Raw genomic sequence first — 13,032 nt, forward strand, 5'->3', positions numbered from 1 at the left:
GCTGTTCTCCTAGTTGTGGTTTGTTGCTTTATTATAGTGTGATCGTGCATGTTAAACATCAGCAAAAAGAAAGGCACAGATGAGGAGTCCAGGAGAAATCAGGAGCATGCTTCCAAGCGTCCTCTCCAGAGTCGTGTGGACAAACACAATTCCCAGCATCTGTGTGTGACACCATGAGTGTAGTGTTTCCATCAAGGAAGTTAAGAGGCCTTGACGTGCAGGGTTGTCAATAGGGTCAGGCATGTGGACATGCAGGGCGTGCAGTGTGAACACTTGGACCCAGCAGGCACCAAGCCAGCTGCTCCTCTGACCAGCTCCCAGGGATGGCTCTTTATCCACATCCATCCCACCGCCCCCAGCCACGCTCACTTTGCTCCTTGTGAGGCGCATGAGAGGTGGAAAAGCTGTGGCTCTTGCTGAGCCATTCTTGTAATTTTCCCTCAATAAAGGCCATTTCGTGTCAAGACCATGTGACTTTGTGGTGTTTGCATTTGCAGGTGATACCCAGTGAGGAAAATGGCTTCTCTTGATTATCAGCTTTTGGTAGCATGGACCAGCTGAGCCATTCTGGGGGCAGGAGGAACCCCCTTATGTTGGTGGAAGCTTTATTGGTTGAAATTGTCACTGCCAAACTGGTGAGGGGAATATGTTGAATTTCTCAGAAGTCCAGACCCTTTGAAGTACTTGAAAACATGAAACAGAGAAATACAGCATGTTTCTATGGTAAAATTAATTCTGCAGCAAAGTTCATCTCTGTGGGTAGCTTTGGAAACTCAGTGACCACAGTGCTGACTTTTGTTTCAAAGAATTCAGGAAAGGTCTTGCAACAACAGGTCCTGGATCACACAGAATCCATTCTTCATGTCACTTCTGAACATATACAAGAATAAAGGTGCTATCGAACACATGTCATAATTCCAAAACGGCCTGGATTTCTTCTGCACTTGCTAGAATAGCGGTGGAAATATAAGTGGTTTAACTTCCAGTCTGTGTTGTTATTTTAATTTCAAAACTGCAATGATATGAAAGTTGTGTGCACGTGTGTCTAAAAATCACATCCTCATTGTTGCTGTAATGAAAATGAACAACGGTTAAATCTTTGACTATAAATTTATCAAAAGACAAGGGCCTCTTCACTCATTGACATTTTAAAGTAGAATTCCTCCACATGAGGAATGTGATCCTCCTTATTATCTTTGTCGTTCTCTTCAGTCTTGATCAGAGGTGAAGCCCAATGTGGACACTCCCCTCCCATTCCTTCAAGCATGAGGAGCACCTGCGGCCACCGCTGCCCCTTAAACAAAGGAGATATGTATTGTTTTAACAAGACGGTCACTGGGTGGAAATGAGAGAAACACATATAGATAACAGTTTCTCATTCAGTGAGCCGAGGAGTGAGCTGCATTTGAGAAGAGGCGCTCAGCACTTGATCTACCTCAGAAGGAGAATCAAGTCTGAGCCTCTGATGGAAAATGTCCATGCAGGGAGGACCACACCACCTCAGAGCTCCTCGGTGAATGTGGCATTGCAGACCCTCTTCAAGCTGGGGCAGCAAGGGAAGATGAAGGAAGAGAGGCCCAGAATGTCAGAAAGCACAAAAACCTCAGTGATTTTTCACTTCATGGAGATCCAGGGGACTAAGGTGACCTGAACAAGTAAATTTGTACCTCAGTGGACAAAACCTGGTGTTACCCCTGGGGACGCCTCCACCGCTCCTGTTCTCTGTCCTCTGCTTCACCATAGTGGCGTTCCATGGTTTCACCTTGACTTCCTCATGCCTGTCTCACTGCTGCTTTGTCCTGGTCTTTTCCTAATATTTCTGGAATGGACTAAAGCACGTCCCTTTGCACCATGCAAAGCAGACACCACACTCATCTCTCAGGGTCCAGGGCCCAGGCTGTGCTGATCCTCCCATCCATGGTACTGGGGTCTCAGGGGAAACATCCTGTGTGGCAGGAGAGGCAGCAACATGTGTGGCCTAAGAGGAAAATCATCCAGGATGGAGCCCAGAAATGTGAGCCATTTTCCCATTTACAATATCCAACCATCAGCTGCCTCCTTCTCTGGCCCCTGTGGAAGGAGCTGTTCAGGTCTTCGCTTCCAGAGCCCTCTGCATTCCCCGCTCCCTGCAGCCTCCTCACATTGGATGGTCATCAGATTTCCCACAGGGGCTTCTCTTGGAAATCCAGAAAAACCTCATGAGTAAAGGATTTTTATTCCTATCAGTAACATGGGGCAGAGCCAGAGTCTTGACTCACAGCTTCTGTGGCCTGACAGCGGCCTGGCTCTCAGCTGACTCCACTCACACAATTCTCACTGAGAGACGGCAGGGTGGCCAGCAAGCAGCAGAGGGCACTGCGGGTCTGTCTCAGGATCTGCACGGGAGCACCCGCAGCTGTGCCACCCCCCAATCTCCCCAGGGCTAGGGCAGCAAAGCCTGTGTTTGCTGCTGAGGACTCAGCAGCTGTGTTCTCCGGAGCTGGGCAGAGTCTCCTCCTCACAGGTCTGTGGAAGGTCCCAGCAGCTGCTTCCTCCTTGGTCCCTCCCATGGGGCAAACTCACCTCTCAGACCCTCTGTCTAAAGAACCAAGCTCAGACCTCAACTGATCCTCAGGGTGGGTCAGAGATCACCAGTGGATCAGACAAATGTACATGAACAGCCCCTCCCCACCAGGCAAGCGGAGAAGATAACAAAGGCCTGTGCAGCCCAGCACAGCACTCAGATTTCAGGAGGGCCGTGTCCACCTGGGCCTGGATCCCCTCCTTCTCATGTTCCCCTCTCACTGCACAGGTAGGAACAGTCTTTTGATGTCCGGGCTCAGGTCCTGAGCCTGTGTCATCCTCCTCTGGCTCATACCCCCAAACAGCTTAACCCTGGTCACTGTCCCAGCACCTGTGACTATCCGTCTGCAGGTTCCCTTTCCCAGCCTGTGCTGACTCAGCTGCCCTCCCTCTCTGCATCCCCGGGAGCATCTGCCAGACTCATCTGCACCCTGAGCACTGGCTTCAGTGCTTCTGTGTTGACTTCTCAATACTCTGGTCCCAGCAAAAGCCAGGGATCCCTCCCCAGTTTCTCCTGAGAATACTACTCAGACTCAAATAAGCACCAGGGCTCTGGAGTCCCCAGCTGCTGCTCTGGATCTAAAGATGCCTCGGCCAATGCAGGGATTCTGCACATCTCTGGGCTGCAGCCTGAAGATGAGGATAGGAAGGGAGCAAAAACCTCCCTTCTGTTCTCGGGGCTTGTACAGTCATCTTGGCTGGTGACTTTTACCAAGTCTAGCTCAGGGGTGCCTTCCGTTGTCAGTTCTTCAAACAACACCTGATTTTCCTCGGACAACTAGATCTGACAGTATCATATACTTATACTCAGTTTAACTTTTAGCTGTATCCATTGTTCATATTGCCTCACCCTAATTATGTTTCTTCAAGGAGAAATTTGTTGTTTAAGATAAATATATCTCAATGGAGACTTTGGTGAAGGTTGAAAGATGTTGATTTGGGTCAAGCTAAGCTTAGTTTGAAAAGTGTAAAAAAAATCAAGGTAAAACTTAAGTCCTGAAAGAATCCTTTTCTGGATCCAAATGGCCTGCTTGTATCTGAGGAAGTGGAGGTGAAGGACGCTGGTTGAAAGTTAGAGGAACCAGAGAAGGTGAGCCAAGGAGCACAGCTGCAGTTGCGAAGAGGCACAGACCGGTGCAGGACACACTGCTCTGGGGCTGATGGGCAGAGTGTGGGTGCAGCAGGCCTGGGGCTGGGCATTGCCGGGCTAAAGCTGTGCTGTCTGTCACCTATAACATGGACCTGGGGTGACATGGATCTGACAGGGCTCTCACCCAAGCAAGCTCTCTGTCATCTCCACCTGGGTGATGTGTTTCTTATTGTCATCTCAGAGGTAACAGATAGCTCAGTCTTTATCTTATTTCTATCAAGGCTGTTAACTGATTGGGTAAAGGACATGACTCACATTATAAATGATGAACTTGGCCAGGTGCAGTGCCTCACACCCGTAATTCCAGCAATTTGGGAGGCTGAGGTGGGTGGGTCACTTGAGCTCAGGAATTTGAGACCAACATGAATTTGACGGCAACATGGCAAAATCCAGTCTCTACAAAAAATAAAATAAAATAATTAGCCACATGTGGTGCTGTACACCTGTAGTCCCAGCTATTCAGGAGGTGGAGTGGGTGGATTGTTGGAGCCTAGGAGGCTGAGGCTGCAGTGAGCCATGATTGCACCACCACACTCCAGCCTGAGTAACAGAGCAAGACCCTGTCTTAAAACAAAAACAAAAACAAAAACAAAAAAACAAGCAAAAAACAGATGAACGCTAATCAAAGTCTACTGCTTTAAATGTGAATCCCATCTTAAAAAATACTTTCACAGACACATCTAGAATTCTGTTTGAGCACATGACTAGGTTCTGGGGCCTACCTAATTTGACACACAAAGTTAATTATCATATGGAAAGATTTGAGGCAGCTCTGCCTTCTCTTTGGGTCCTCAGGAGGAGGGTTATGGGTGTCCCCATCCTGCCTGGGTCCCCTCTTCCTCACTGTCCTCACACATGACCCAAGCACAGGCCCCTGAGGCCCCTGCAGGCCTCCCTCCCAGCTCTGCCACCCCAGGGTGGACCCTGCCCTGTGCTCACGGATCTCTGCATCTCTCCGTGCTAGTCCAGCCTCCTGCAGGGCTCAGTCCCCAGGACAGAAACCACCATCTCCTGCCCTGGAAGACACAACACTGGACACAACAGTGTGATTTTGTCACATCAGCACCGGGGCTGTCTCATTAGAAACCCAGATCCGTTAAAACCACCACACGCCTCAGACCCAGGTTCTCTCTTTTGTTCCATATCACCCTTCCTCAGCAGCTCCTGGCTCCCACTTGGGGAGAAGCTGAACATCACTGTCCAGCACAGCACACAGGCCGCCCTCCTCCAGTGCCCAGGCCTGGGGAATGAAGTTCCGCCTCCTAGAGCACCTACAGCCACTCTCCTCCCCAAGCAGTGCTGACTATAGAGGCTTCTGTTTTTCCCAGAGTTTCCTCATTTGACCAAGTGAGTTGGAAGCTGGCCTCCATACAGTCTTCCCACACACACAGAGTGCAGGGGCACCCAGGGCTTTGTCCTCAGTTATATTTAGAATTTGGGGTTCCTATAATCAGTGACTCTCCTTTTGCAGTTTCTCCCTCATTTACCAACCTCTCTGCCAGCCACAAATTTTTACCTCAAGTGAGTTAAGCTCCGGACAAAATGAGCAGGGCCCCAGCCCTCTCCTATCTCCATCATTAATACTTTTAGGTTCCTGTTTCCAGGCTGGGCAGTTAGAAGTAGGCTCGGCAGTCCCACCGGCTGCCTCGGGGTCTCGGGAGAGGGGCTGGGGGGTCTCACATGTTGCCCTTCCTGCGGCTCAGCAGCACATAGACGAGTGCAACCGCCGCCACCACCGCGAGGCCCCCAAAGATGATGCCCAACAGCACCGCGTAGCTGCGTCCTGGTGAGGGAGCGAGTGTCAGTGAGGGGGCCCTCTGGGGTGGTGAGTGGGGACAGGTGCAGGCAGGTGTATGAGCAGGGTGTCCTCACCTGGCTGGCACTTCGGGGTGGGTGAGGACCAGGTGCCGTCAGCCTGGCAGGTGCTGGTCTCTGCCCCGGCCAGGCTGTAGCCATTGTCACAGTGGAAATAGATGGTGGAACCCGCCAGGTACCTGTTGCCCTCCTTTTGTCCGTTGGGAGGTGGGGCCAGCCAGCCACAGGACACCACTGGGATGGGGGCAGAGTGCAGACAACAGGCCTGAGCTGCCATGCATGCACACATCTGGCCACCCCAGGAGGTCCTGTCCCAGGACAAGGTGCCCATCTCCCCCTGCCCGCCCCTACCTGCCCGCCCTCACCTGGCTGCAGGCTCCACATGCGTCGCTGGTGCAGCTGGTGGGCCACCCGAGTGGCATTGCCCGTGCTCAGGCTCCCGGTGGCTGCCACATCAAAGTTGCAGAAATGATCGTCCCCACATAGTTTGGCTGCCTCTTGTGCCTGGCTGGGGTTGAGGATGGTCTCACCAGGGAAGAGGGGTTCGAAGGTGGGGTCATGCTTGGGTTGGTACAGGAAGTTGTGGACCAGGAACCAGGAGTCGTAGGTGAGCAGGGAGGATGCATTGTGCACGGCCCCTGGAAGATACATGACCGGGGCCTGGCTGGGCATGGCTCCCCTTCGTCCCCAAGCCCTGCTCATGCCGTGTTTCCCCCAGTCCCCCACCTCATCTGCCCCATATACTCCACAGTCACTCACAGTCGGCCCCAAACAGGAACAGCTCCTGGGGACTGGTGCCCAGGGGCAGGGTGCCCAGGCGCAGGGTGAAGTCGTCAGTGGGGTCGTTGTTCAGTGTCCCGAGGAGGCTGTGGGTGTGGGTGAGGAAATTCTCAGGCAGCAGGACGGACACACTCAGGAACGGGCCCTGCACGCTGACATCCAGGCCAGCCCCTGATACCAGCATGATGGAGACCCTGTCCCCGGCAGCCACCGACAGGAACATTCCTGGGCACAAGGGGGACGGGTCAGGGTCACCCGCTGTGGGCATCGTGTCCCCTCCTGCAGGCCCAGGACAGGGTGGTCAGCACCCAGGGGCTGTGGGTGAGGGCACCTGCAGGGGAAGGGAGGGCGTTCCCAGGGCCAATTCTGCTGACCATGACCCTCTGCCACCCCTGCCATGCTTGCGGTGGAACCCCCAGCGGCACCTGAGGTGCAGCCCCTGCAGTGAACCCCCCATGTTGAGATGCACCTGTGGGTCCCTCTGGCCTTGGCTGCAGCAGCCACACCTGCCTGGACACATCCCGAGGGTCCCTGAACACAGTACTGACAGGCCCCTCCCAGGTCCCCACCCATCCCAACCAGGAACCATTTCATTCACTCAGTTCCCTGAGGCAAGGGGTTCGGATGCAGGAGCTACCACTTGCCAGGGGCATCCTTAACCATGCAGGGCTGGCGACCTTGCAGTGGCTTTTGAGGACTGAGGGAGTGACAGGAGCACAGGAGTGGTTCTGTGCAGGCCAGCGGTGAACGTTACCAGGGTGAGTTCCCTCCAGATGGCTCCCGGGATCCTCCGTAGGGAGGACATGTCCCACCGTCCCGGCCTCTTGGCTTTTGACCAGGTTGGTATGATGTGGGCACCTCGGTGGGTGTGAAGGCCTGAGATCGGACCTCTGGCTGGGCCTCAGCAATTTCTGGCCTAGGACAGCTGTTTGCAGGGGATGGATTCACCCACCCAGCTGTGCTGTGCCATGCCGGAGCCCTCTGAGCCCAGAGTGGCCTCTGTCTTTGCATCTGAGTCCCAGACACCACCAGGGACTAGCCAGGGCTGGGAGAGGCATGAAGGCCCAGGGCTTCCCCTCAGCCTTCACGCAGAAATGGGGAGGAGGTGAGGGCAGCCCGCAGCCTTACGTGGCTGTACTACTCACCCTTCAGGTCCATCCAGCTCTGCTCAGCGAAGCTCAGCACCTCCTGGTTCAGCAGCACCTCCAGACCTCTGGTCCTGTTGGCCAGCCTGACCTCCACCACATCTGAGTTGCCCTCCTGCACAGCCACTGCGGTCAGCCCAGTGCCGCGGGTCTCTGTGCCTATGGTGGGAGCGGAACAGGAGCCACTTGCTCCAGCCTCCCACCTTGGATCTACCCCATGCCACCCAGAGCGGCCTGTAGCCCTGGCCTCACCATTGGACATCGTCCTGGGCTTGGCCCATGCCTGCACCCTCAGGTCGGTCAGTGCTGCCTCCAGCAGCACGTACTCTCTGCGCCCATTGAATGTGAAGTTGATGCCGTCGAAGGTCACAAAGTGTGGGTCTCCAAAGGCGGAGGCTGGGGTGAGAGTGGAGGGTCACGTGGGGTACACCCCAGCCCAGCTCAATCTTTCCCAGGGTCTGGGGCACAGGATGGCACCCACCCAGTCGCGGGGGCCAGTAGTTGAGGCAGTCACTGGAGGGCCGCCGTTGCCATGTAGCAGGGCAGTCGGGTGCCCAGAGGCAGCAGTAATAGAAGCTGAGGACATCGTAGAGCCAGTGGGACAGGCCGGGCACTCGGGGTGGCGTGCGGAACGGGGGTGCGCCCCAGTCATGGCCACGGTCGGGAGTGCTGCCGCCGCTGAAGTCAGCCGTCAGGAGCTGTGTCCCGTCCGCTGTGTAGCAGCACTGCTGACCTGAGCCATACCGGGGGCTGCGGGAGCCAGTGGGTCAGGGCCAGGCCACTGTTGGGAGCCCACCCCCGCCCCCAATCCCCACCCCGGCCCCGGCCTGGGGGCTCACCTGGCCTGCACAGAGCGCACACAGTGCACGGCCCCGGGGTGGTAGGTGCACACGCTGCCCTGCTCCATGTCACAGCCGTAGTCCATCTGCAGAGCAGCAGGTGGCCGTCACCCAGTGGCCTCGGGTTCTGTCATCCCCTCCCTGAGGCCAACCCCGCAGGGGCCCTGAGACCCCAGCCCCACCCTCCAGGACACCTCTGTCTGCCTCCCCTGGTGCTGTCCTCAGTAGGGAGGCTACCCCCTCATCCCCTCTCCTGGGCCCTGATGGGAAGCTCACGGAGAAGCGGCCGGAGTCAGCCCGGGCCTGGGTCAGGGTGCAGGGGCAGTCCGGCAGCTCCTCCAGGAAGTTGGGCAGCTGCTCCTCCAGCTCCTCCCAGGCCTGGCACTGAGTTGGTGCCCAGGCCACAGGGCCCCTCGGAAGTCATCGCTCAGGTTCCAGGCCAGCGCGTGGTCATTGGTCCAGAGCGCCTGCACATCCCTGTGGAGGCAGTGATGCTGGAGCTGGGCCAGGCCACACCATCCCATGGTCGACCCACTCTCCCCACCCCCGGCCTGGGCTGCCCAGGCAAGCACGATGGGCCTCAGGTGGCCCGGCCCTCCACCCATCACCTGCGCCTCCACGCCTTCTTGCTTCTGTCCCGCGTAATTTTTTTTTTTTTTTTGAGACAGAGTCTTGCTCTGTCAGCCAGGCTGGAGTGCAGAGGCATGATCTCAGCTCACTGCAACCTCTGCCTCTCAGGTTCAAGCAATTCTCCTGCCTCAGCCTCCCGAATAGCTGGGATTACAGGGGTGTGCCACCAGGTCCGGCTAATTTTTGTATTTTTAGTAGAGACGGGGTTTCACCATGTTGGCCAGGCTGGTCTGGAACTCCTGACCTCAGATAATCCACCCGCCTCGGCCTCCCAAAGTGCTGGGATTACAGGCGTGAGCCACCGTAACCAGCCTGCCCCGCGTAATTTTTGCTGTGGATGATCTGAAGTGCACCCACTCGCCATCTCTGGTAGCTGGAAAGAGCAGGTTTTGGGGTGAAGGTGAAAGAGCCGCAGTTAGGGATGTGTGTGGCCAAGGGGTACAGGTGCGACCACTTTGCAGTCCACTCCTGTGAGTAGGGCATTCCTGAGGGAGAGGAGGCCTGGTTAGCCCTGGGGCTTCTTCAAGGCCTGGCCCCAGGCCTTGGCACCTACAGCAGCCTGACACATGTGTGGATGGACCACCAGGCGGTCCCCTTAGGAGGGTCTGTTCTAGCAGGGACCCTGGCTTGGGTGACCACCACCTCCTGCCACACTCCAGGATCCCTGTCCCTGCTGGAAGCCGGGCCCAGGGCCATGCCAGCCGTGCAGGGGTTCCTCATGAGCCTCCTCCCCAGGAGCCAGGCCCCATGCAGCTGCCCCCTCCCACCTGCCTGACCCCCCTGGCCTGCCCTTCCCTCCATCCGAATCCCCAATCTCCGCCTAGAATTCCCTTCCCTCCTCAGCCCCACCTGGAAGCTCCCCTCCTGCCCCCCCACAGCTGGGACTCCCTTTCTCCCACCTCTGGCGGCCCAAAGCTCTGGATGCCACCCCAGCCCTCAGCTGGCCCCACCTGTCTCCTCGTAGCCCCACAGCTCGATGGTGACGGTCTGCGTGGGCAGCGACTTGACATGCCAGGTCAGGCTGAGGTTGCCCGAGGTGTTGGCAGTGCCGTAGTATTGCCAACGCGTCTCGTTCACCAACTCGCTCTTCTCCTTCATCGACACTTTGTTGGGGTGCACTGGGCAGGGGAGGTGAGGGGTGAGTGAGCGCCTGGGCCCAGGGGGTGCAGGGAGGAGGCCCTGAGGCTTCAAGGGCTGTGGGAGCCTCCAGGGCCAATGCATGGCAGCAGCTGGGTGATGGTCTCTCCGGCCCTCACAGCAGAAAAGGACGCTGAGGCCAGAGGAGCAGAGGCCTGCCCTCCCTCCACTGCCCACGCCTCTAGCCTCCACCTGGCTTCTCCCCTGCCCTGGCGTGGCGGAGCTCAGTGGATAGGCACTGGCCCACCTCTCTAGGGACCCCTGCAGCTCCCACTCATTCTGGGCTGGTATCGCTGTCTGGATGCCAGGGAGTGGAGAGGAGCTGAAGGAACTCTCGCAGGCGGGCAGGCCTCCCAAGGGACTTGTTCAGCCAGAGTGGCAGGGCACGGACGGGCCAAGTCTCCGTGTCCATAGATTAGCGCCTGGAAAGTCCCGGTGGGGGCAGGCTGTGGGCAGGGAGGAGGGCTGAGGGCTCACCAGCCAGCCAGGTGCCCGCGCGAGGGAAGGAGTGGCCGTTGTCCAATGAGATGGTGAAGGGGATGCGGCCGCTCTCATAGAGCAGAGGTGACACACAGTGCACTTGCCCGGAGGAGTCCACATGGCCGAGGGTCTGGATGCTGTCCTTAAACCTGTGGGCGCGATGGTGGTAGGAGGGGCTGGGTTATTGCAGGCTGAGCCTCTCGACGGTCTGGGCCCCCAACCTCCCTGGGGAACCCATCCAGCCAGCTGTCCCTGTGCCCTCCTGCCTGTCCTGGGTCCGAGGGGCTCTACTCAGCCAGTCAGTGGGTCTGAGCCCTCAGCATGCGCAGGGATGGGGGTGTGGGGCCCCAGTGCCCGGCCTCCTGGGCCTCCCGGGCCTCCCAACCTGCAGATAACACTGGCGTCTGTGGGGCTGGACATCTTGAAGTGCCGCACCACAAAGTCCTTGCCGCCCATCATGGAGCCTGAGTAGGGCAAGATCTCCAGGCAGAAGTCCCGGAAATCCAAGCAGCAGGTGCCAAGGCCGGAGCACGTCGGGTGGCAGGAACACGGCCCGTCCAGGGTGCCACAGCGCATGGAGCAGCTCTCTTGGGCATCTGGAGGAGAGGATGCTGAGGGCCTGGCCCGGCGGGTGCTGGACTGGCTGCCCCACGTGCAGGGCCTGTCTCTGTTTCTCCCACAGCCCATTACACAGCAGCATCCCCAGGAGAACGCTGGCCGGGAACTGCACAGGCCACCACGTGGACACGGTAGAAAGCCACAGGGCCCGTGGGGATGGAATGAATCTTAGCACAGACCATCTGGCCGTTGCCCTGACTGACGGGCTAGAATGCAGCGAGAAGAGGCAAAAGGCTGCATCCGCTCAGCCCTGCAGGGTCAGGAGAAGCCCCTGGGCACGACTGCCCTTCAGCCACCAAGTCCTCTATCCCACAGGCGGGGGTCCTCAGAGGGCCATGGTAGCTGGAGCCCTCGACCTCTCTTGGCTCCCCAGGGTGTCTGTGAACAGCACGCCTTCTGGGGGCCCTGAAGCCTGCAGAAGAACCCCTCTTGCTTGCCTGGACTGGGGTGGGTGATATGGCTGCCAAGAATCTCATTCGAGGCCTGGTAGGGAATGGTGCAGGGTCTGAACTTGACCCTTCTCACTCTCCCAGGGGCTGCAATTGAGACCCCAAAGACAGCTCCGCCCTCAGGGCAGAAGGCCAGGGCTGTTCCCCTCCTTTCTGGGGAGAGGAGGGACATTTCAAGCAGGGGTCCCAGCAGTGGGGAAAGGGAAGTGGGATGCACACCGCGAGGGGCTGTGGGTGCTGGGCCCAGAGCTTCTCCTATGGGCCATAAGACCGGCGGCAAGGCCATATTTCCAGGGACTGGCATGAAGGAAGGGTTGCAGGGAGGGACTGGGGCGGGTGCGTGCACCCAGGCCGGAATCGCACTTCCCTGGCCCTTCCCCATCCCCCATCAAAAGAGGCCAGACGAGGGCCAGGCCTGGGCCTGAGCCACCCCGCTGGCCCCACTTCACCAAGTGCAGTGCCTGGCCCTTAAGAGCAACAATAAATATGTATTGGCCAAGGATGTGGTGGCGCACAGGGGTCGGGGGAGGAGGCCGAGAGATGCTTGCAAGTGAGATAAGTTGCAGGAGGGCGGATGGGAAATGGGGTGCGGGGCCGGGGGCGGCCTGGGGCCAGTGTCCTGGTTCTGGAGTTCGGGGCTTTCCCTAGACTTTCCTGGATTCAGCCCCATCCTGATGAGGACCCACAATCCTGGCTTCCCGTCCGGGATCCCGCCCTGTCAGGGCTGGGGACACAGGCTGAGGCCTCTGCTGGTCTCCCCCGCCTCCCTCCTAGCTATCAGCGGGTTTAGGGTGGGCCCGGCTCAGACTTCCCATCCCCATGGGCTGCCCCTCCACATGGACCCTCAGAATTTCTTCCCGTCACCCCAGCACAGCCACAGATGGCCTGACAGATGGACAGAGGCTGAGCCCAGAGGGACGTCGGCCCAGGCCTGGCTGCAGACAGATGCACAGACAGATGGGGGCACAGAAGGGCAGGGAGGCATACCTGCTGTGGGTCCGGGGCCCGGGCCGGGGGCTGTCACCAGCAGCAGCAGGGCCCAGGGCAGGAGGGCTGACTTCATGGTGCAGCCTGTGTCTGCAGCCAGCAGTGCAGTGGCTCCGAGGCAAAGCGGCCAGACAAGCTCACTCCCTGCTGGCCTGGCCCCGCCTGCTCTGCACTCTGCGGCACCGCCCCGCCCCTCCCCTCCCCGCCCCTCCCCACCCGGTCCCCTCTCAAAGTCCACAGGTGCCTTCGTGGACCAGCAAGGCCCAAGTTGCCCCGTTAGCACATTCCTGGCCCGCAGGCCTGGGTCGGCCCTGGGACCCTGTGGGAGGGTGAGGAGGCCGGAGCCTCCAGCTGCAGGACCTTTGGCAGGCGATGAGCCGGATGTCCAGAGGCCGAAGCTCAGACCCCGGGTCCCAGCCCCGCCTTGTATGCAGGGCGTG

At 58.2% G+C, this 13,032-nt stretch overlaps 1 protein-coding gene across 1 annotated transcript; it reads right to left on the reverse strand.

Moving 5' to 3' along the window:
• Positions 1-4,367: 4,367 nt before the first annotated feature.
• On the reverse strand, positions 4,368-12,681 carry SUSD2 (sushi domain containing 2). The gene is given in 15 exon segments (XM_063722976.1): positions 4,368-5,495; positions 5,585-5,761; positions 5,893-6,165; positions 6,287-6,532; positions 7,453-7,611; positions 7,705-7,848; positions 7,934-8,202; positions 8,292-8,377; positions 8,568-8,704; positions 8,707-8,770; positions 9,234-9,406; positions 9,872-10,039; positions 10,536-10,687; positions 10,924-11,134; positions 12,593-12,681. Coding segments are annotated over 15 exon segments (2,442 nt in total). The 5' UTR covers positions 12,669-12,681; the 3' UTR covers positions 4,368-5,388.
• Between the last annotated feature and the right edge of the window lie 351 nt (positions 12,682-13,032).

The sequence above is a fragment of the Pongo abelii genome, chromosome 23 (assembly GCF_028885655.2).
Source record: "Pongo abelii isolate AG06213 chromosome 23, NHGRI_mPonAbe1-v2.0_pri, whole genome shotgun sequence".
NCBI classification, from domain to species: domain Eukaryota; kingdom Metazoa; phylum Chordata; class Mammalia; order Primates; family Hominidae; genus Pongo; species Pongo abelii.